The following is a 23823-nucleotide window of genomic DNA, read 5'->3' as shown; positions in this document are numbered from 1 at the left end:
TTATTTTTTTTGAAGAGCATGGCTGATTTTTCATTAAATAATTGATTTTGTATAGGGATATTAAAAAAACATCAGAGATACGGGGAATACATAGAACGTATTTATGTAACACAACGTAATTCAGTGAGCCTTTTAAACCATGGATTGCAACAATGCCACTTTAATCCTGTTCGATGCTCGATTCGTTCGTTTCTTGTCTTGCGTTCATTTGCTATAATATCGTTAGCTAGTTTAGCACACTAGAAAAAAAAACTGCTGGGAATCATCTAAAATTATTTAGAGCAAAAACAGCTAATTGATTGATTTATTAGAAAACAAAACTTTCAACTATTGAAGAAAGGAGTTGAAAAAAACTATACAAACAAAACCAAACCGGAAAGGATGGAATGAAGTTGAATGGTGAACTTAACTTTTTGATGGGAAAATATGAAGAAATTTGACTTTTGATCATAACGGGTGAATGATGTGGGTGTGATTAACATTCAAATGCAGCTTATATGTAACATTAACCAACAATAAAGTAAACGTTTGTAAAAGGTGAACACTACGGAACGTTTGGAGAAAGAGAGAGAAAGAAATATTTATATAAACTGGTTGATGAGCTTAAGATTAGACAGAGGAGAGAAAGAGACAGAGCGATAGAGCAAGAGAGAGAGCAAGAGAGCGAGAGAGTGAGTGGGCGTGAATAGAAACCTTGTCGGCGAGTCATTGTCTTTGGTGGAGGTTCCGCCACTTCCGCTGCCGCCGCCACCGCCGATCAAGCCACCGGATCCTTCCGCCATCAGACTTCGGCTGAACAGCAGCTTGGCCAGCGAGTCCAGCTTGGCGCTGACCAGCGGCGACCGCTCCGTGTGTTCCGATTCCGAGTTTTGGTCGTGGTCCGAGCTGACCGAGCGGCCCCTGGGGGGAAGGAAAAGAGAGAAAAAAAGAAAACGAATTAAACAATTAAAATATTGATATTTTCTATATAAAGAATAAATTAGTTGCTAACTTTCAGACTAACTACTGAAATTTTATAATCTTGGTTAAGTTTTCCAAAGGACGCACTGAGCACCATGATCTTCGTAAGTAGTTTGTATTTTTCTTTTAAAACAAAATGCAATCGAAATTTCTCGTAAATGCATCGAATATCGATATTGTATTGTGAAAATCGCCATAATGTTTTGAGAAAACCATCCAAACTTCAAAATTTATAGTATTTGGAATCGGGATGATGTCAGCTAAAAAAAACATCACTCAATACGATTTTGTTGAATTTTTAAAACGCAAAACTTTCAAATAATTATGAAATAATTAGGACATTTTTGAAAATACTAAAAATTTCCATAAAATTACGAATTTTCGAAAAATACTGAAAATTTTAGTGTTTTAAAATATGGGTCATTCTCTGCCCACTTACACAGCACTTGCCCTAACCCCTCTTTAATTTCCGTGCAACTTTGCTCTAAGGAGTTATTTAGATCCCTGCTTACGAATCCAAGGTTTTCAGGTATTCCGTGACGGAGGGGTGGTACAACAACTTTTATTATTATTTTTTATTTTTTTCTAAGACATGTTTTTCAGTGATTTGTAGCTCGAACCCGTGAAGAGAAAAAAAAATGGTGTCAAGGGGACTTTGTGTAAAATTGGACGCCCGACTTGATGGCGTACTAAAAATTTTGATAAAACGTATTTTTCATCAAAAAGCTGTCTCAACCAAGTCTCAACTGTCAAAAATCATGAAACATGTGATTTTATGGTAAATGTAATGTTCGTTTCGAATCTGTAATACCCCAAAATTTAGGATACGATTTTTTATTTTCCTGTTTTTTAAAACTTTTTTTAGTTACAAAAATTTTGATATATACACAACAGCAGCTTGAATTTATTTTTCTTTAGTTATCAGAATTTTACGATTTTTTTTTAGGGATTACAAACGTACAAAGGGTCTATGCAAAATTTGCTAAAGTTTACAAAAAAAAAAATATTTGCAAAAGCACATGATTAAATTTTTGGGAGTAAAAACATCGAAAAACTTGTCTAATTGGTCAAAACTAACACTTTTCATAAAAGTGAAAAAGTATTATAATGTTTGGTTTTTCACAATATGGCACAGTGGTTCAAAAGGCTGTTTTGACGAACTTAATTGATTAGAGCAAAAAGTAAGCATTTTCGTGCTTCGACATGTTCTACAACTTTGTTCAACGTTGTCATGGCCTACTTTTGATGAAATTTGCTTTTCAAAATACTCATCACAGTAGGCTATGGAATTTCTAACTTTTGACTGTTAAGAGATAGAGCTTTGATGTCTTCGGCAAAGTTGTAGGGCTGAAAATTTCCACAAACTTTTTCGAAGACGCCAAAGCTCTATCTTTGCGTCGAATACCGGTTTCGGAACCTTTTTCATAAATCCCTGCCAAAAACCAGTTTTTTGACTAAAACTATGTTGAACTTTGATTTTTGACGATTACAATGTTCAGAAGAGTTGTCAGTAATATCAAAACAAACAACTTTGTCGAAGACGCCAAATTGATAGGAGCTATGTGTGATGAGTTATAGCAAGATTTGGTGATAATTTAGCTAGTTTTCGAGATCGGTATACAAAGCCTCGGGCAAATTTGGGCAAAAACCCATACAATAGGCTTCAAGTATGACTATTCCACTACAAAATGTCGGGTGAATCATTCGTCCGAAGGTTTACGGTCATAGATTTCCGAGCATTTTAATTTATTTTATTTTTGATGACTATTTAAATGCATTTAGGACACTTTTAAGGCACATAAGCCATTTTTGCGATTTATTCGGACACACGAGGCGTGTAGGCCAGACTCTTGTGAAAATTTTGATGTAATGTAAGTCTATCTTTGGAATTGGCTAATAAATAATATGAATGTTTGAAATAATTTACTGTCTTTGCAACACCTTCGTTATGACGTTGTCTAGATGTCTAGATTCGCCGATTAACTCTTTTGGAAGGATTTTTTTTTTCAAAGATATTCATAAAAATACACTAGAGAGCCAATTTTCACAAGAGTCTGGCCTACACGCCTCGTGTGTCCGAATAAATCGCAAAAATGGCTTATGTGCCTTAAAAGTGTCCTAAATGCATTTAAATAGTCATCAAAAATAAAATAAATTAAAATGCTCGGAAATCTATGACCGTAAACCTTCGGACGAATGGTTCACCCGACATTTTGTAGTGGAATAGTCATACTTGAAGCCCATTGAATGGGTTTTTGCCCAAATTTGCCCGAGGCTTTGTATACCGAGCTCGAAAACTAGCTAAATTATCACCAAATCTTGCTATAACTCATCACACATAGCTCCTATAAAATTGGCGTCCTCGACAAAGTTGTTTGTTTTGATATTACTGACAACTCTTCTCAACATTTTAATCGTCAAAAATCAAAGTTCAACATAGTTTTAGTCAAAAAACTGGTTTTTGGCAGGGATTTATGAAAGAGGTTCCAAAACTGTTATTCAACGCAAAGATAGAGCTTTGGCGTCTTCGACAAAGTTTGTGGAAATTTTCAACAATACAACTTTGCCCAAGACACCAAAGCTCTATCTCTTAACAGTCAAAAGTTAGAAATTCCATAGCCTACTGTGATGAGTATTTTGAAAAACAAATTTCATCAAAAGTAGGCCATGACAACGCTGAACAAAGTTGTAGAACATGTCAAAGCACGAAAATGCTTACTTTTTGCTCTAATCAATTAAGTTCGTCAAAACAGCCTTTTGAACCACTGTGTATGGGTATCACAAGATCGTACATTTATCAATCATTTCTAAATTCATGATTTCGTTGTCGATTTTGATTCCTCAATAAATCTTCTAAATTGATTTTCAGTCCTTACAAATAGTATGCTTTGAATTTTCGTAGTATAATTTGACACCTTCCGCTTTCGACGAACTCTTCAATATTGACAAAAAAATGAGTCCAAAATTTTAAAGTATTTTTGAAAATACTTAAAATTTTCACAAAGGAACGCATTTTTGAAAAAGTACTGAAATTTTTAGTCTTCACAATATGGGTATGAAATTAACGGAAATTTTCCATTAACTTTATAGAAATGATTCTACTATTCAAACTAAAATTTTTCGCTAAACTACATATTTTTGGAAAATACACAAAATTTTAGTTACTTTAAATGACAGGAATCAAGAAGTACTAAAACAGAAATTTGAGGTTCTTTTTTTAATTTGTAGCTTTGTGAAAATTATGAGTATTTTAAAAAAAATATATTATTGCTTTCAAATTGAATGAAACAATGATTCTATACCAATTCTCAAAATTCTCTATTCTTCAGAGTATTATTTCCCAAATTGATCCACTTCCCAGAATTGCACATTCCCCAGAAATATTTGAGATCTTGAAAAAAAACAATGTTATGTTTCTCATTTCAACTTTTGTCAGCAGAAATTTCAGAGTTTTTCTTTTTTTAAAGAAAAAAAAAAAATTTTGGCAGCAGTTATCATAAAAAAGGCGAAATCTTAACTTTAATACTGAACACTTTTCGAAATAAAACGTACGTTAAGTGACAAATATACATTCTTGGGAATGAAATAGAAAAATGAAAAATGATTCCTGAAAAATTCCTGATCATTTGAGACTTATGTTGCTATAACTGAAATTTTAAGTAGTTTTTCTAAAAAAACATGCTAAAGTTAAAATTTTTAGCATTTTGATAAAAAAAGTAATATTGCATTCGTAACGTATGAAAAATTTCCAATCATTTGATACCCATATTGCAAAAATTCAAAGCTTTTTTTCCAAAGTACGTAGCTTTGTAGAAGTTTAGAGTACTTGAAAACTGAATCAAATATTTTTTTTCTAAATTTTGTGAAATCAAATTTGTAAAAATAGCTTTACATAAATGTCGTTTTCACTTTTGATATTTTTTTGATAACGTGACTTTTATACCTATAAAAGTCATGTCCAAGCTTGAACATGTCTGAAAATATTTTAATGGAAAAGATCAAAAAATTTCCTACAAATTTGCCTCAGGAATTTCCAAAGTCTCAATATAGATTTTTGATGTAATTTCAGGAAAACAACCAGTTCAAAATTGGTCTTAAAAGTTGTTTTCGCTTGAAAATCAGGTTTTAGACCAGTTTTGAGGAAGCGGTACGAGCAAGTTAGCACCATATTCTCTTTGGAAAAGTTGTAGGGTAGGGTAGTCATCAATGAGACACTTTTGGTTTTCAACTTTCAACGATTTTTCAATTTTTTCAAAAGCATGTTTTAATGAGCTTTTTGTTGCTTTTTCTTTCTTTTAGTGTGTTCTAACATTGACCAAAATATGAGATCGATCCGACATCTACAGCCAGAGTTATTCAACTGTCTCATTATAGACGCACTTGGCAGGAACAATGAGACAGCTGGGGAACAATGAGACACTCTACGAAAATCAATACATTTCTAGTAAAACATCATGTTTGTGTATTGTTCCATTACAGGTGACTTGCCTTGAACATTTTAGAGCAATTTTGCCAAAATGAAACTGTAATTAACAAAAGTTATACTATAAAGTATTTAAATTTTGTAAAATCCATAGATTTATACCAAATAACTTTGCATGTTTGGTTAAATAAAGTTAAAACTCTATAAATATGCCAAAAAACACTTTCAATTTATGTTTAGAAAGATTTACATGGATTTTGAAATGTTTAATGAAGAAAAATCAAAGTGTCTCATTGTTACCAATGGGCTGAAAAGAATGGGGAACAAAGAGACATCCCTGGATTCAAGGTATATTCTTAATTTTGGAAAATCACGATGAAGGGAAATTGTAGCCCAACTTATTCCCTATGAAACGTCGAAAGAAATCTGAAGAAATATTAGTTTCGGTGTAAACGGCAGCCTACGAGCGAAAAAGAATTTTTCCATCAAAATTTACTTTTACACCCCAGAATCAAACATTTATGAATAACTTTTCAAGGGAGCGTCCATAACCAAAGCCACTAATATGGCTGACGTGTATCCCGTAGACACACCTTTCCCCCAAATATGAGCCTGATTGGTTGAAACTACGACTTGTGAGAGCCATTTTATCATTGTTCCCCGTGTCTCATTAATGACTACTTTACCCTACAGCACCTTCTACAGCATTCAAAATGTTTTTGCATACAAATTTGTATAAAAAATTGATTCGCTCTGCGCAAAGTGAGGGCTGACCCCTAACTACGGGGAATTGTTTGGGACTCCAAAGGAAACTGGAAAATTGATTTTGTTATTACATTCTAATGGTCATAGAAAAGAAAATTTCATTCAAGTCAAAATTTCAAAAATTAAATCCAAATAAAAGGAACTTTTTGCTCAAATCAAAACGTAATGTCAAAATTTAGAAAATTTCATTAACATAAAAATTCTGACTCTCTCGCTTAATAAGCTAGAGATGAACTCTTTTCATCTTCACTGCAGCAGCACAGTGCCCATTCAAATCCAGATCAAAACCCTTTTTCCTCAACTTCAACCTCACAACGTCACTTCAAAGCCCACTCACCTGAACAACATCCTCTTGCTGGCTGCTGAGGGGGCCGGCAGCTCGGTGCGAGCATCGTTGAACTCCGCCGCGGATTGAGCGCGTCTCATTTTCCTCTTTTTGCGCCGGTAGCTGGACCTGTGCGGAAAAGTTGCGTGGGTGGTGGAGAAAAAAGTTCATTAATTTAATATTTTTTTCTCACTGTGGAAATTCCAGCTGGTCAACGGGTAGTGCGGAGAGAAAGTGTGGTTAGTAAATGACACGGAGGGAAACAAATAACGAGGATAACTAAATTACTCGGTGAATATAAAGCATTGCATTGCGTGTGGTGCCTGCAGCAGCAGCAGCAGCTGGATTTCACTGCTTTGACCATATATTTTTGCCTCATTTCCTGTTGCATTTAGCATTCTTCATTATTATTGTTGTTGTGAAGCCACCCAAGTATGGCAAAGGGTGCATGTTATGAATGCATTTCAGCGCACAAATATGGTGCAAAATTGTGCACTGTTTTTTTTGTGTTTTGCGATGGTGCCACATGTGCAATGAAAAATGAATTAAAGTGAAATTTATGGGGTGGTTGTGTGTAAGCTTCCTTTTTTTTGCTCTCTTCTAGTGCTTCAGTCATTGCTCTCTCTTTCATGTTGTGCAACGTGCATTTTTTTATTAATGGACGAGCTCGAATATAGTTCAATGCTTGCGCCAATAAGGGTCACGATGACGTGCAAAAAAAAAAACGGTGCAGAATTCTCTTTGAACTATTTCTGTATACCATTTTTTATTATTATTTTTAACTTTCAGCATATTGTTAAATTTGTCAGCAGCGCGAAAGCAAAAAAAAAAACTTGTTGCTGCGTGCCTCGCCAAACAGAGTGCCATTTCGAAGCTCAATTTTACATCAATTGTGATGTGTGCTTTTTTGCTTGCTTTTGTAGAGTTATTTTCATTTCGAGAGGTGGCACTCACCGACCACGCATGCAATGGATCGGGTGGAAATCGGCCAGTTCCATGCAACTGCATTCCCTGCGGAAAAACATGTTAGGATAGGGCTCAGCAAATGGCAGTTTGTTATTTGTCAAACGGGGGAGAAATGTCGAAGCTCGAGGATTAGTGGGGGTATGATGGATGGAACAGTTGGATGAAGAAGCCTGATGAGTTTTGTGGTAATCTGAGTGATTTACATGAGTTTTGCGATAACGAAACATTTGCAATTCTCTTTGAGTCGTGTTTTTTTCTTTTTACAAGCGCTTTAAACATTTTTATTCGACATTTTGGTATAAAAATGAATAAAAATTTATTGATATGATCACGGTGATGACCAAATCTGCACCATATATATTTTGCTGGATAATTGTTGAAGGTTTTTGCAATTATTTTGCGGCTCTTGCCAAATTTTAAATTTGTGTATTGCTAAATTAGCTAATAATCCGCTGTGTGATAATATCTGCAGGTTAACAAAAATAAGGTTTTTTATATGTTTCAAAAATAATGTGTTTATTTTGAAATGAATCAGCATTTTGTTTAAAAAAAATACTTAATTTGACCTTTTTAAGATATTTTGCAAAACTTTTTTTTTTACATTTTTAAATTCAAGCTTTTCTTAAAAGATAAGATAAAAAATATTCCGTTTGACTTGCAAATTAGAGCAATAGTTTATGCGATATCTGCATTTGACAATTGATGACACTTGAAAAACTTAGCTGGTTGCTTTTTGCTGATTTAGGCAATTATTTTGTAGCTCCAGCCAATATTTGTTAGCTAATATCCAGAGTGAAACTGGTGGTGTCTGTACATCAAGAAACAAATATGCAAAAATACTACGGTGTAATTTGAAAATAATTGATTAATTTTATCTTAAACATTGAAATAGTTATTTATAATGTTGTTCGATTTTTTCAAACTTTATTTAAATTTTTGCTTTTTATTATTTTCTTTTATATTTGTGATATTTTAGTTTACCAGAAAAATTTTTTTGTTCGTTTACTAAACTGCAACAGTAAAAAAAGTTCATATTCTAAAAAATCATTTGTAAAGGTAATTACGAATTTTTGTCTCCCGCCCTCAAAATTCCCTTGTGATTCAATAAAAAAAAGGGAAAATAACCTTTCTTTTTATTTGAGTTTAATTTGAATAACGTTTTTCATGAAAAAAAACATCACAGTTTTCTTTTCCTACTTTCCATTTGACTTTTTATATTTTTATTTTTTTATTGATATTTACTATTCGAATTCAGGCTAACAACATCCAAGCACTATTTTTTTAATATTTTGATTATTAATAATAAAAATCCATTTGAAATTTTTCTCTTGTATCTAATTAAAAGAAATCTAACGTCACAACAAAAAATTTCAAATAGCATTTCGATTCTGATGCTGAGATTGTAAAATTTGGATTAGTGTATAAGTTAGAATTATGATGTTTTGCTTATTTTTTTGTTTTTCTATCAAGATTTTGAGATTTCAAAAAAGGTCTTCGTCAAAAAATCTACGTTACCTGATCAAAAACTTGCACTTTTTTTAAATGAACTAAAATGCACAAAATTATCCTGAAATGGTAAACACGGTAAAAAAAAATAACAGGGAAGGGGCACATTTTTGATGGCAGAAAAATTGTAATTTTACCACTTTTCTGAAGTAATGTTACTTTTGACCAGTTCTCTACGGAATCGGTATTTTTTCTTTAATTATAATTTTGGTATTTTTTAATCCGGCTGAAACTTGTTTAGTGCCTTCGTTATGCCCTAAGAAGCCATTTTGCATCATTAGTTCGTTCATGTAATTTTCCATACAAATTTGACAGGTGTCCATGTCCAAAAATGATATGTGATAATTCAAAAATCTGTATCTTGTGAAGGAATTTTTTGGTCGATTTGGTGTCTTCCGCAAAGTTGTAGGCATGGATATGGACTACACTGAAAAAAATACACGTTGTAAAAAATGGTGATTTTTAATTTCACTTGTTGGCACTAAAACTTGATTCGCAAAAAACACTTTTCTTTATTTTTTTATATTTCCTGAATTGTTTTAGAGGACATCAAATGCCAACTTTTCAGAAATTTCCAGGTTGTGCAAAAAACCTTTGACCGAGTTATGATTTTTTAAAGCAATACAGATTATTTCAAAAATCGAAATACTGCTCGCAAATTTTCCGTGAACTTTTCCGATCGGTTCGAAAACAACATTTAAAAAAAAATCAAATCAAACCTAACATTTCAAAAGGGCGTAATATTGAATGTTTGGCTCTTTTGAAATGTTAATCTTGATTTTAAAGTTTTGAAAATATTGTTTTCGAAAAGATCGGAAAATTTCACGAATGTTTAAAATTTTAACACTGTAAATCGGACCATTAGTTGGTGAGATATCTACATTAGAAAATGGTGGGTTGTTTGGATGAGACTTGGAAAACATCAATTTTCTTGTTTTTAAACCTTTGCATGGTCAAAGTTCAAAAAAGCAAAATATAGAGAATTTTCTCAGCTTCTCAAAAATATTTTTTTCAAAAGTGGTCAAACATGGGCACTCATTTTAAGAAATGAATAACTGTGACTATTTTCAAAAAAGTAACTTAAAAATGGCTATAACTTGGAAACGTTGCACTTTATGAAAATTTCACTACAGTACTTTTTGATTGCAAATTTGATTTTACATTGAAAAATGAAGTTGAAAAATTTTTGCGATCAATAATTCGATTTTTTGTGAAAATCTTTATTGATTCAAAAAATTATATCTCGGTCAAAGATTTTTTGCCCATTCTGGAAATTTCTGAAAAGTTGGCATTTGATGTCCTCTAAAACATATCAGAAAATTAAAAAAATGAAAATAGTGTTTTTTTTCAAATCAAGTTTCAGTGACAAAAAGTGAAATTAAAAATCATATTTTTTTACTGTGTTTCCAGTGTAGTCTGTATCCATACCTACAACTTTGCCAAAGACACCAAGCGATCAAAAAAGTCCTACAAGAGATAGAGACTTTTGAATTTTCATGCATCATTTTGGTATGGACAGCTGCCAAATTTGTGTGGAAAATTATATGGACAAACTAATGATGCAAACTACAACAAACAACTACAACAAACAAACTAATGAAGGCACCAAAAATGTTTCAGCCGGATTAAAAAAATACAAAAAATAAAATTCAAGAAAAAAACCGTTTTCGTAGAGAATTGCTCAGGTGTAATATTATCAATATGATAATGTAAAATTACCCCAATTTAGACTGTAAAAGTGGCAAAACACTGGTGTAGTGGTAAACAAACACATTTTTAGAGGTAAAATTAAACATTTTTGTGACATTAAAGATGTACCCATTCGCAGATCTAAAATCACCATGATTTCATTTACTTTGTGGCTGATTACGTGAAACAAGAAAAAAGCCAATTAAATTTTTACTAAATAGATTATCCAGCTATACTCCAGACAAAAATGATGGTTATATTACATTGAAAAAATAGTGACTGATCTTGTATAAAAAAGTGTAATTTTACTTTAGGTACTGATGAAACAGTACCTGATAAATTTTTCTCTCATAATTCAGGGTAAATTACTCAAAAAGAGACAAAATTCAACCTTCAAAATTATCAACCTTCTGAAATTCAACCTTTTTTCTGTGTGCATTAAACCTATCCGAATGTTTGAAGACAGGTTCTGATTAGTTTGAAAAGATCAATTTGGGCATTTTTTTTATTGATTCCTAAAAAATGATTGAGTTAAGATTTTTTGGAAAATTTCTATTTAGAAATGAATAACTTTCACAGTAAATAAATCATGGTAATATTGCATCTAGGAAGGGGTACATCTTTGATGTCAGAAAAATTAACAATTTTCTGATGTAATGTCACTTTTTTAGTCTAAAATTAGGTAAAATTACATCATAAAAGAGGTATTATTCAACCTTCAAAAATTACAACATCCAAATTTAAACAAATTTTTACTGTGTTGCTTATCAAAATGCAAAACAAAAGTTCAACGAAAACGAAAATGTTCATTTGTTATTTATCCCTTTAATTTTTATATGAAAATTCTATCCACATATAAGTGATTTAACATAACATAGTAGAGCAATGATCTGAGCAGAATGGAAGTTTAACAATTTTCAAAGAGATTTAAAATATGTACAGGAACACAGTCAGGAATATAAACCAAGATTTTCAAGACAAAAAAAAGAAGACAAACATCTGGACCAGTGAGGGACTCCAGCGACTCTTGCGACACAATATAGTGAATACACCTACCTCGAGGGCCGCTCCTGGCAGAACCGGTCGTGGCCGGTCGTCTCCATGACGCGGGCTTCCTTCTCCTCGGCGCCGTTGCGCTTGTTCATCGTCGAGTAGAGGTTGAACATTTTGAGTTTGGTTTTCACATTGGTCACTTCGCACACGCGGACGATGATCTTGCGGCCACTCTTGATGACCGTGTTGATTGTCTTGTACAGGGAGAAGGACTGCTGCGGGGGATGCTGATGGTGGCCACCAGTGACCGGAGGAGGAGGAGGAGGTTCAACGACGATTCCGCGGGGATTTTGGAGTGTCGTCGGTGGGGGTGGTTTTCCGGCGGCAAGAAGCGGAGGAAGGGCCACAAATGCCTGGTGATGGTATTGATGGAGTTGGTGGTGGCGGTGGAATCCGTTGGAACACGGAGGTGGTAGTTCGGGGATGACCCCAAGCGCAGGTCGGGGCTCAACAGCTGCTGTGGGTGTCGCAGGAACTGGAGCACTGCCCGCAGTAGGTGCTGCAGCGGCTGGTGAAGGTGGCTCAAGCCGGGGTTGCTTTGGCCGTGGAACCGATGGCTGTTGTTGCTGCTGTTGCGGTTGTTCCGGATGAGACTGTTGCTGAGATGATTGATGATGTTTGTTCGTTGTATCCTGTGTTTGTGTGTGCGATTGGAGAAATTGTGGGTTTTGGGCACGGACGGACGTTGGTTGATGCAACGTCATGATTGCTGTTGATCATGTTACGAACTTCCCTCCCACGTCGCTGAGTAGAGCAGAGCAGTGAGCAAGTTCGTCAGGGCGATGAAACGTGGACTTCATATACAAAGTCTCGCTGACAGGAGGAGATGATTGAAATGTTGCGATTTGGTGGGCAGGGTGTAAGATATAGCTTTTAGCGGTTTATGAGCGGAAAACGAAACTATTGGCACTACGCCCCCCGGGGCATGGCCTTCCTCTAACGTGGGATTTCTGCTCCAGCGCCTCTGACGAGACAGGAGAAACCGGGACCGACGTTTTACTTCACCATCCGATAGAAGCTCAGTGGATAAGGCGGGAATCGAACCCGCGTCTCATAGCATCATCGGGATCGGCAGCCGAAGCCGCTACCCCTGCGCCACGAGACCCAGACCCACGAGCGGAACATTGTTTAATTGAACCGGGCTTATCGCTACTATATTTGCTTATTAAAGTGAATGACTTGAAGTTTAACTTGTATAGTTTGATGGCTTGTTTATGATAAATCAGATATTCTTTTCAATGAAAATTAATAAAAAAAATACTGGCATTTTGTCGTTAAGGATACTTGTTATATCAGATTATCTGGCCTCAATATATTTTCTGTAGCTTTTCAATTGTTTAAACAAAACCTTAGTCGAATGTGTGAAATATGATTATTTTTAGGAAACAGAAATAACCATTTTTTTTTTTCAATAATCTGATCAAGCTATTACTGCCCATTTTCGCATTGTTAATTTGAACCAATTTTGGATTAAGCCATTTCTATTGCCGTTAAACGTGGTGTTTTTACTGGCCATAATATTCATTTTTTTTAATTATTTAAATAGCTATTTTTGCAATTCCGTCGTGAAACTACTTACTTTTCCTGACATTCTTGAACGACGAAACAGCCTACTTTTCTGTACCAAAAATAAAAGAATCGAATAGTAACCCTTTTCAAAACAAATGCTGAAAAGTTCTACTTTAACTTTTCAGCACTTGTTAGGAAAAGTTATACTTTTCAACATTTTTTTGATTTGAACTATTCATTGACTCAATGCACGGACATTTGTCCTATAATTCTGTCCAAAGGGTGTTTTTCAGAATTGCAAAAAACGTTGTATGGAACTCGTTGCAAAACTTGATTTTTCATCACTCGTCGTATTTATCTAACTCGGTAAACCTCGTTAGATAAATGTTCGACTCGTGCTGAAAAAATCCTCATTTTGCAACTTGTTGCATAAACTACTATTCTAACCAGTATAAAATAAGAGTAATTAGGAAATTTACAAAGTTATTATTTATGCAACATGAAACTGGATTTTTTAGTTTGGCTTACAATTTTAAAATGTTTTGACAATCCTAAGTATTAAATTTTATGATTATGCAAACGATTGAAACTCAATTTAATGGTGCATAAATAAAGAACAACTCGAGCAAAATAGCGCGTCAATGAAAAGTTATGTAAACCTAGCAAACTCAGCTGTCTAACGGTTTAAAATTAGTTAAATTATTTAAATCTTTGTTACTTTCATGAACTTCAAATAAAACATTGAATTCATAACATTTTTTTTTTAAATGAGAACATAATGGTTTTATATTTAAATCTAGCAAAACAATGTAAATTCATTGGCTCATATACGTTGCTTAGTTTGAAATATTTATGTCTCAACAACTACAGGGCGAAAAAAAGTTGAAATAGCAAGCCAGTATTTTAACATTTCAATGAAAAAAATGCATGGAAAATGAGTTATTCAGCAGTACCGTAGGTAATCACCATTTTTCGAACAATTTAAGTTTTATCGAACATATTTTTTTTCGGAACAAAATCTTTCTGTGGAGCTGCACATCTTAAATTAACTAAAACCCAAAATATATTTAAATTACCTCAAAAATATTAAAAATGATTAAAGGATTATGGATATGGATTTTTAAGGTAAATTAATTATTTATGTGAAATACATGGTCTTTTGTACAACTGCAATAATATAATAGTAGTTTATGCAACAAGTTGCAAAACAGGATTTTTTCAGCACGAGTCGTACATTTATCCAACGAGGTTCACCGAGTTGGATAAATACGAAGAGTGCTGAAAAAATCAAGTTTTGCAACGAGTTCCATACAACATTTTTTTGCAATTCCAAAAAACACATATGAGTGAAATTTTAAGTAAAATTTTCATGTATTTTGTCAATAAATCGTTTAAACCAAAAAAATGTTGAAAAGTGTTACTTTTCGAAACAAGTGCTGAAAAGTTCACCTTTTCAGCACCCATTTGAGTGCTGAAAAGTAGAACTTTTCAGCATTTATTTTGAAAAGTGTTGCTATTCGATTCTGTTATTTTTGGTACAGAAAAGTAAGCTATTTCGTCGTTCAAGAATGACAGGAAAAGTAAGTAGTTTCACGACGGAATTGCAAAAAAGTATTTTGTGATACATTTTGCTCAGAAACTATAAAATGTTGGCCTTCAAATTTGGTAACTTTTATTTTTGTTTAAGACTGGTACCAATAGTTTTTTTTTAATTGGCTCGAAAAATCAGAGGCAAAACAAAGTTTCATCAAAAAACTCCATATTTCAATTGATTTTTTTTTCTTCAAATTATTTTTCATCAATGAGACACTTTTGGTTTTCAACTTTCAACGATTTTTCTAATTTTTTCATCAGCATGTTTTAATGAGCTTTTTGTTGCATTTTATTTCTTTTAGTGTGTTCAAACATTGACAAAAATATGAGATCGATCCGACATCTACAGTCAGAGTTATTCAACTGTCTCATTGTAGACGCACTTGGCAGGAACAATGAGACAGCTGGGGAACAATGAGACACTCTACGAAAATCAATACTTTTCTTGTAAAACATCATGTTTTTGTATTGTTCCATTACATGTGACTTGCCTTGAACATTTTAGAGCAATTTTGCCTACATGAAACTTTAATGAACAAAAGTTATACTAAAATGTATTTAAATTTTGTAAAATCCGAATATTTATACCAAATAACTTTGTATTTTTGGTTAAATGAAGTTAAAACTCTATAAATATGCCAAAAATCACTTTCAATTCATGTTTTGAAAGATTTACATGGATTTTGAAATGTTTAATGAAGAAAAATCAAAGTGTCTCATTGTTACCCATTGGCTAACATGAGTGGGGAACAATGAGACAGCCGTGGATTCTGGGTGTATTCTAAATTTTGGTCAAATCTAATGAAAGGACATTGTAGCCCAACTCAATCCCTATGGAACGTCGAAAGAAATTTGAAGAAATATTAGGTTTGGTGTAAATGGCAGCCTACGAGCGAAAAAGTATTTTTTGTCCATAATTTACTTTTACACCCCAGAATCAAACATTTATGAATAACTTTTCAAGGGAGCGTCCATAACCAAAGCCACTTATATGGCAGACGTGTATCCCGTAGACACACCTTTTCCCCAAATATGAGCCTGATTGGTTGAAACTACGACTTGTGAGAGCCATTTTATCATTGTTCCCCGTGTCTCATTGATGACTACTCTACCCTACATTGTTCTTAATGCTAAGAGTAATTACAGAGGATCTTGTGTTCAATGGAAATTGAAGTGCAATCAGCTTAGAATTGTTTTTAGAATGTTTGTGTTTGTTTAATTATCTCTTGATTTTTTGAAAATTTTCAATGTACCGCAAAAAGTTTTTGTTTTCGTCAAATCTTACATTTTTTGAAAACTAATGATTGCAAAACAACTCTGGAGTTTTTTTTGAAAAGGTCCTATAAACCAAATTTTCATTTTTTGCTTTTTGGGTGTTTTTAGAACCGCCTTGAGTCAGGGGTATTCAAAAACACCCAAAAAGCAAAAAATGAAAATTTGGTTTATAGGACCTTTTCAAAAAAAAACTCCAGAACTGAACTAGTGTAAAATGCATTTTGAAATACTTTTTTTTTTATTTAAATGTTGAGTCTATGCATTGTTATTTTAATTTGTTTCTCCCCCCCCCCCCCTCGATCCACAGCCAGAGCCAAAGCCGAGGGACAAAAAAAAAAAAAGAAAAATATTTACATCGGCCTTTTGTCAAAATGAAAATGTTTCTAAAATGTTTTTTTTTCAATTTTCAATTTGTGTTTTTATTAGAATTTAGCAGTTCTGTTCCAGGATGTTACATTTGCAATCCAGAGATTTGGGTAAAATGTTATATAAATTTCTTAAATTTTTAAAACATTTTAAAAGGATAAATTTAAAACCAATTTGATAAATTTTACCAATTTAAAAAAAAAATCTTTCAAGACAAATTTCATGCCAGATCATCTAGATGAAAATTAAATCGTATTCTATGTTTGCATTTAATTGATAAAAAATTATAGAAAGAGGAATATTTGAATTTTTCTGTTCGCCGTGTGTTTAACTTTATTTTTAATTATCTTTTCATGATACTTTTATTGATAGTAAAGAATGAACAACATGTTAGGTCTTGGTTTTTTGTTTGGAGAAGATTTTTGAAACTCTGAAATAATTTGTACAACGCATTATACAACAATTGGAAAAATAAGCATTAAAAAAAATGGGTGGATGTGTGCTTGAATTTTGATCTTTTTTCAAAACCGTTTCGTATTTTATTATAACAATGTTTTTTTCAATGATTTTTAATGCTAATTAAAGTTTCATAACTAGCTTTCCTTGGAAAATTAATGTTGGTGAAAGCTTTTGTATTGATTGACTTAATGTTAAAACAGTTGATGACTATTTTCAATTTTACGAAATTTTCTTTTCCATCACAAACCACCAAAAACATATCTCCACTGCAGCGCCACATTCCAGTCACCTACTTCCTCTATTGCTATACTCTGCCCTTCCTCAACGAGGCTTTTTCTCGTTCGTTTATTTGTCATCATCAACGCAACCAACCCCCATCCATCAACAGCAACCGCGCCAAAAACTAGCAAAACTCTAAGGAGGAATGGAATGTGCCCGTAAAATGCACATGTTTGTCGTGGTTTTCGGTTAGCCTCAGCCTCAGAGCAGCATCGTTCGTTAACAAATTGTTTCCCACAAGAGTTTTTTTTTCGTTGTTGCTTTTCTTTGTTTAGTTTTAAATATTTTCCCGCATTTTTTCGAACGTTTGTGTGTGTGTGCTAGCTCACACACACACACGCTAATTCACACTCACTAAAGACCGTCCCCGCCGTTGCACTCAAATGTCCCCGGGAGTAGGCAACGATGACGATGGTGGATTATTATATTATTTGCACGTGTGCTGTGGGGTGGTCCTGCCAGCCTGGGTGGAAAAGCCTCTCGTCACGTTTTGTGCCACTGTTGAGCCTCGAAAATCGAAATCGATAGTGCGCTCCCAGCGCAGTAGTGTCAATGTGCACTGCCACACATTATTTATTGCGTTCCACATATTGGAAGTCGTGTTGGCAACACTGTCAATTGCTGTTGTTTTCACAGAGTTTTTTAAAACTTTTCATTTATTGCCCATTGTTTGGCGATTGAAAGCTGGCAAATTCCATTCACAATAACTCTACCGTTAGTAATAAATCGAATTAAGTTACCATGCACCGGAACTGGACCGACTGCACTCATTTGAAGTGCTTCACAATCCGGTACGACCAACGAAATTCTTCATGCTTCCTTTCATCCACATTCACTTAATGTTTTCCTGTGTTAATTTTCCTTTTATTTTCCTCTCACGAAAAAAAAACTCATTAATCACTCGTCGTGACACGCACTAATTTGCACTTTTCACAGGCGAAATTTCGGCAACCAATTAACTTCTAGCCCCCAACACAAAAAAAACTCCAAAGTCTCCAGAAAACCGCGCGCGCTTGGACACCAAACCGTTTCGCACTGTTGCTGACGAGCGAATGAATGACTGGCGATGGCAGAAATTATGGCCAACCTCCGGGGCCTTCTGCTGTTGCTTCTGTTGCTGCTGGCTGCCAAACTGACTGACTGACTTTTCTAGCGAACTATGGAGAAGGTATGGAGCGAGGTGGGAGCCTTCCAAGTGTTTGTGTGTAAATAAGGGCGCGCAATGAGCCGCCCCCGCATCTTTCTCTCCTCAACAAGTGCGCAAAAAGTGCCCCCCCCCCCGTGGTTCTATCACACGTGGTTTATGTAACGCAGAGTGTCATGGAGGGACGTTTAACGGATTTTGGGGATTACTTGGAGGGGAGTCTACTTTGTAGTCGAATCTGGATTAAGTTGATTCTGGATAAAGTTGGTTTAGTTTTGATGAACAGTGAAACTTTGCATGAAAATGTTGTTTTTTAACACCAATCTTGCGGAAACAACGTATTATACGCGCTTTGCTGCTCCACTTAAATTAACTAAAATCAAAATTTTCATGGAGACGCAGGATATTTATGTGATAATTGGGGAACCAAAAACTTATGCGTTCAAAAACAAATTATTATAAATTGGGAATTTCATGTTTAATTGCGGCACACCGACGACACAACACAACCGACCAAAATCGGCAATTTCCATCGGGCACCTAATGTTGACATTCCAGCTTAGGAAAAGCGTTTTCAACAATCAATAAATTGCTTTAAATGGGAAGTGAGCAAGCAAATTTAATCAAAAGTTTTCCAAAAAACATTGCTAAACTAGTACTGCTTCCTTTTATACTTCATTGTAAAAACTGAAATTTTGAGTATTTTTTTTTTCGAAAAAACGTAGTTTTGTTAAACTGTTGAGTGTTTTCAAAATATGTTGTTATTACATTCGCAATGTATGAAAAATTCCCGATCGTTTGATACCCATATTGTAAAAACAGAAATGTTGAGTATTTTTTCGAAAATTCGTAGTTTTGTGAAAATTTTTAGTATTTTCAAAAAATGTTGTTATTACATTTGGAATGTATGAAAAAATCCTGATCGTTTGATACCTATATTGTAAATACTGAAATTTTGTTCGAAAATACGTAGTTTTGTATTTTTTTAGTATTTTCAAAATACGTTGTTATTACATTTGAAATGTATGAAAAATCCCGATCATTTGATACCCATATTGTAAAAACTGAAATTTGGAGTATTTTTTCGAAAATACGTAGTTTTGTGAAAATTTTGCGTGTTTTTATAAAAATGGTTTGACATTCGAAATGTATGAAAAAATTCCAATCATTTGATACCCGTATTGCAATAACAATAATTTTACATTTTTTGAAAAATCATAAAATTTATTATTTTATTTTCATTGTTTATTCTCGTTAGAGCTTTCCTTCACGAAGCCTCGAAAAATGTATTTATTAGAGCGTCCAATTTCCCGTCCCGGGAAAAAAAATTCCCGGGAATTCCCGGGATTTCCCGGAAAAAACTATTTCCCGTTTCCCGGGAATTTTGTAAATTTCCCGGGAATTCCCGAAATACAAGCAGAAGTATATATTTTCCTACCTTTTTGGCATCAATGTTTTGAAATTATAAAAAAATAATTATGAGAGAATTTAATTCATTTCAACCTTCATATTCATACCGAACTAATTAGGTTTTCTGTAAATTTTTTGTCAAGGTTTAATTCAGATAATATTTATTTATTTTTTATTTAGGAATATTGTTTGCTAATATGTTGGGTAACAAAAATTACGCTATTATGGATTGAAAATAAACTATTTTATTTTCAACAACCTATTTTAACGATTTTTGTTTGTTCTATCATTCATATATATTCTCCTTTTCCGGCCAGTATTCACAATTACAATTTGTTTGACATTTTTGTTTATTGGTTGAAAATTGAATTGATATAATTAAATTATTCGAAAAGATTTGTTCGATAAGAATTTGTTTAAAAGTATTCGAGAAAATACTGTTTGTTATAAATTTATAAAGCACGTGAGCTACCAAGGGCATTAGAGGGTTAAATATAAATAAAATATCGCTTAATTTCAACCACTTTTACACTATGAAAATTATGTTTATCTAATTAATTAATTAGGCCATATTACCATATAACTAAAATCATACCATAATTGAAACCATGAAAAATGATTAAAAACAACTTCGTATCATATGAAATTTACCCAAAGAATGCAACCATATTTTAAAAACATGCTCCAAATATTTTAAAACTTTGAATTGTGATTTCATGAAATAGTGTTTCAAGTTGAATTGCGCTAGAAATTACATTTTAAAGGCAAATTCAATGATAATCGATTTATTCACAAGTTGAAAATACTTGTTCTGGAATAAGTTATTTGCCATGAAAAACAATATTTTTGCTTGATTATTTCACTTTCAACTTTATGGTCGCTGATGCAAATTTAAAAACAATTTTATTATTGTGGAGCATAGATTTCCACGGTCCAAACACATTGAATAAAAAAATGCAGCTCAACAAAAAAAAAATACTAAAAATATATATATTTTTTATTGGTACGATTTGAGAGACAGCACTAAAAATTAGAAAATCTATATATTTTCTCAAAGTTGCATGATTTTTCTACAAGCAGTCAAGCCATTTAATGATCCTCAGACTCATTTTGGCCATTGAAGTTGCTGTTCTATACAATTCTGTTGCAAAATATCAATCAGAAACAGGATCAGAATAAATTTCGTTAAATTTCAAATTTCCCGGGTATTCCCGGGATTTCCCGGGAAATTTGTTGAAAATTTCCTGTTTCCCGGGAATTTAGTAACCCCGGGAAATTGGACGCTCTAGCCTATTTATTTCTTCAATTAGACATGTTTCTGCGCAAAATTAGAATTAATAAAAAATCTACATAAAAAATCAATTCAACGGAAAATTATGTACTAATATTTTTGTGGCTCAAAAGATGCCATTTTGGTCTTCGAAGGATGTTATTGAAAGCAAATCGAAAAATACTTTCAAACCCTAGCTCGGCAACAAAGTGTCCATAATTATCTATGGATCAAAAGATGATATAAAAATACGGATTTTGCAAATTTTGCAAAAAATAGAAGAAATTATTAATGTAAAAAATCAAATTCAAAGATCAAAGATAAGTTTATTTTTCAACACTCTCAAAAAATCATTTAATTTGAATCATCCTGTTTATGCATTTGCAAAAACTTACAAAAAGATCTTAAAATTTAATTTTTTTGAAAAAAAAACTTTTCTTGTTTGAAAAAAAAAAAAAAAAATGCAAATAGGGGAACAGCATCTAATTCCAGCGTGCCTTTAATGTTGGCAGGTCAGAACTTTGACATTCAATTAAAGCTAATTAAAAGCGTTTTCAACTGAAATCGGGTGATAATTAGCTGAATAAGAAGTGAGCAAGAAAGTTTCAATCATAAGTTTTGTAAAATTAGTTGTTTAAATAGTGAAAACCAGCAAATTGGATGGAGTTAGGAGCTAGAGCTTAACCTGCCAAAGATACGAGAATTTACCCTACTTACAGTTTGACGATGATTTAACAGAAAAAAAGTGTTAACGTCTGAAAGATTGAATAAGGCCGCTGCAATTATTAAAAACATATTTGGGGGGATTTTTCTAATGAACTTTTTTTTTATTGGATATAGAGGTCTAACCAGCTAAAACAATTAGAAATAGAAATACATTTTCTTGTGTTGATAATCATATTTAGCTTGTTTGAACTCTTTTAATTTTATTTGAACTGTGGTAATATTCCGATGTCGAATTAAGAATTTGAACGATTTGAAGTTTAGTTAAATTCCGATGTTATGCATCGCAACAAATGTTTTACCAGAAACAAGTTCGTTAATACTTAAATATTTTGGAAACTTCTCATTGCAAAACTTCTGGACTGGTGTAGAATGTATTTTATAACACGTTTTTCATTAAATTTTTTGAACAATGTAATTTAAATTTTATATTGTTTTGCCCTCGTCTAGACTTTTTTGGTTAGAGATGAGCGAAATATGCTTAAAAAATGTGCAGAGGCAAATACGAAAGCAAATCTCCCGTTTTGATTTCCAAAAACTCACAGAAATATAACCAAAATTGTCTTTTTCATGAAATTATCGAACTGTTGTTCTTGATTGAACAAATATTTTTATCTCGTGAAAATTATTTCATCATTATTTTTTTTGATGATTTTCAGAACTGTTCATATTTCGTAGGATGTAAAACTCAGAGAAATTAATAAATAAATAACTTAAGATAAAAAAGTAGAAATTCTGTAAAACTTGAAAAAACTTTCATAGAAATTGTTAAATCAGGAGAAAAGGTTTTTTTTTTTGCATATACATTCGAAGGCATTGGATTTTATTCATGTTTATAATACGTCAAGAAAGAAGACTAGATTGCCTCATTCCCTACATCCCTCTCCACTCAGGGTGGAATTTCTAACCGGTTGAAAAACGCTGGTTCAAAGTAATTATTGACCTTTTATTAGGGACCTTTAAAAATAACGTAGTCATTTGTAAACAGCGTTTTCGAAATCAAAATTAAGGTGACACTGGCTGATATAAACTGGCCAAAAAATGCGTTTAAAAAATCCGATGTCTGCAAAATTGGATCTCTTTGACTCTAAACTTGTTATTTAGTGAAGTTGCTGGGGAACCTTGCCCTAGAATAACTGTTTTTTAACATCGCAATGTTTCTGACAGAAAATATTAAAAAGTCATACCTTTCAAGGTTTGTTTTTTGAGACAGAGATAACGAGTAATTTGATATTGTTGAAAAAAAAATGAAACTGTACTAAACGTTGTAAAATGACCCCCAAAGACTTCTGCTAAACATAATTCACAAATCTCTTTCAAATTAATCATTCGGAAGCTCAGTTCGTTTGATGTGAACTCCAAAGTCCATCACGACACGACAACACAGCCGTGTTGAGCCCACTACGACAGGCCGTGATATCCTTTTGAGGTGTTCAGCTATTCAGGGTGGATCAAGCACAGCAGCATCGTGACAAGTAGGGTTTCCTAAGCCACATTACCGCGTACCAGTCGGTCGGCGTACTTAGGGTATCATCGTTCTGGTGGTGGTGGTGATGCCATTGCACCTGCCATCGTGTCTCTCGTTCAATTAGGGCCACTCACATATGTGTGCACACATAAGTTGAGGGGGGGTAAATCGGGCTCTTAACGATGATTTATGTAGGAAATGTTAAGTGGATTGCTGCTTGAAATAGCATTTTGGGAAAAGGAAACTTGAGATTTCATCAAATTTTAAGAGGATTCGTTTGGCCCTCCCTCGCCCCCAACCAGTTCTGCGTAAGTGAACCCGAGTAGGATCACTCTGTAGCACTTCAGCATAAGCTGACTGTCCGCCCACGTGATGGCCTTTTACTTTGGCCTGTTTTTGATGTCAATACGCAGCTGAACATGCTGCAGAAGACTGGTCGGGGGTGAATGCGATGAAGTGTGTGCATTTGATGGAAAAGAGGTGCTCAATTTCGAACCGAAATAATTTGTTTGCTTGTGGGCGTCATCGTGTACCCAGCTTGAGCTTGAACTTTCTCTTTCGTCAGGTCGCTTAACCTTCATTCAGGCTTATGGGGGTGTCTTCAGGGAATGAATCGCACTGTTTTCCACCGAATCCATTT

General features: G+C 33.5%; 1 protein-coding gene across 6 annotated transcripts in view; it reads right to left on the bottom strand.

The window, feature by feature from the left end:
* LOC6054587 (slowpoke-binding protein) overlaps positions 1-18342 on the bottom strand; it is a 57414-nt gene extending 39072 nt beyond the window's left edge. For 2 of the 6 annotated variants that reach the window (XR_005277061.1, XM_038251942.1), the window contains exons 1-5: positions 17262-17881; positions 11691-12319; positions 7428-7484; positions 6486-6602; positions 694-900 (exon numbers count right to left, since the gene is read on the bottom strand). Coding sequence is in view for 5 of the 6 variants with exons in the window: in XM_038251942.1 (XP_038107870.1) it covers positions 694-900; positions 6486-6602; positions 7428-7484; positions 11691-12319; positions 17262-17267 (1016 nt within the window). In the remaining variant the exon portion in view is untranslated. Of the gene's footprint in view, positions 1-693; positions 901-6485; positions 6603-7427; positions 7485-11690; positions 12320-17261; positions 17882-17908 lie in introns of those variants that run through there. The other 4 variants (XM_038251940.1, XM_038251943.1, XM_038251939.1 and 1 more) reach the window with 4 other exon arrangements.
* Positions 18343-23823: the final 5481 nt, after the last annotated feature.

The sequence above is a fragment of the Culex quinquefasciatus genome, chromosome 2, assembly GCF_015732765.1.
Source record: "Culex quinquefasciatus strain JHB chromosome 2, VPISU_Cqui_1.0_pri_paternal, whole genome shotgun sequence".
NCBI lineage: Eukaryota > Metazoa > Arthropoda > Insecta > Diptera > Culicidae > Culex > Culex quinquefasciatus.
Note: the sequence above shows the minus strand (reverse complement) of the source record. Positions and strands in the feature narration are given on the sequence as shown.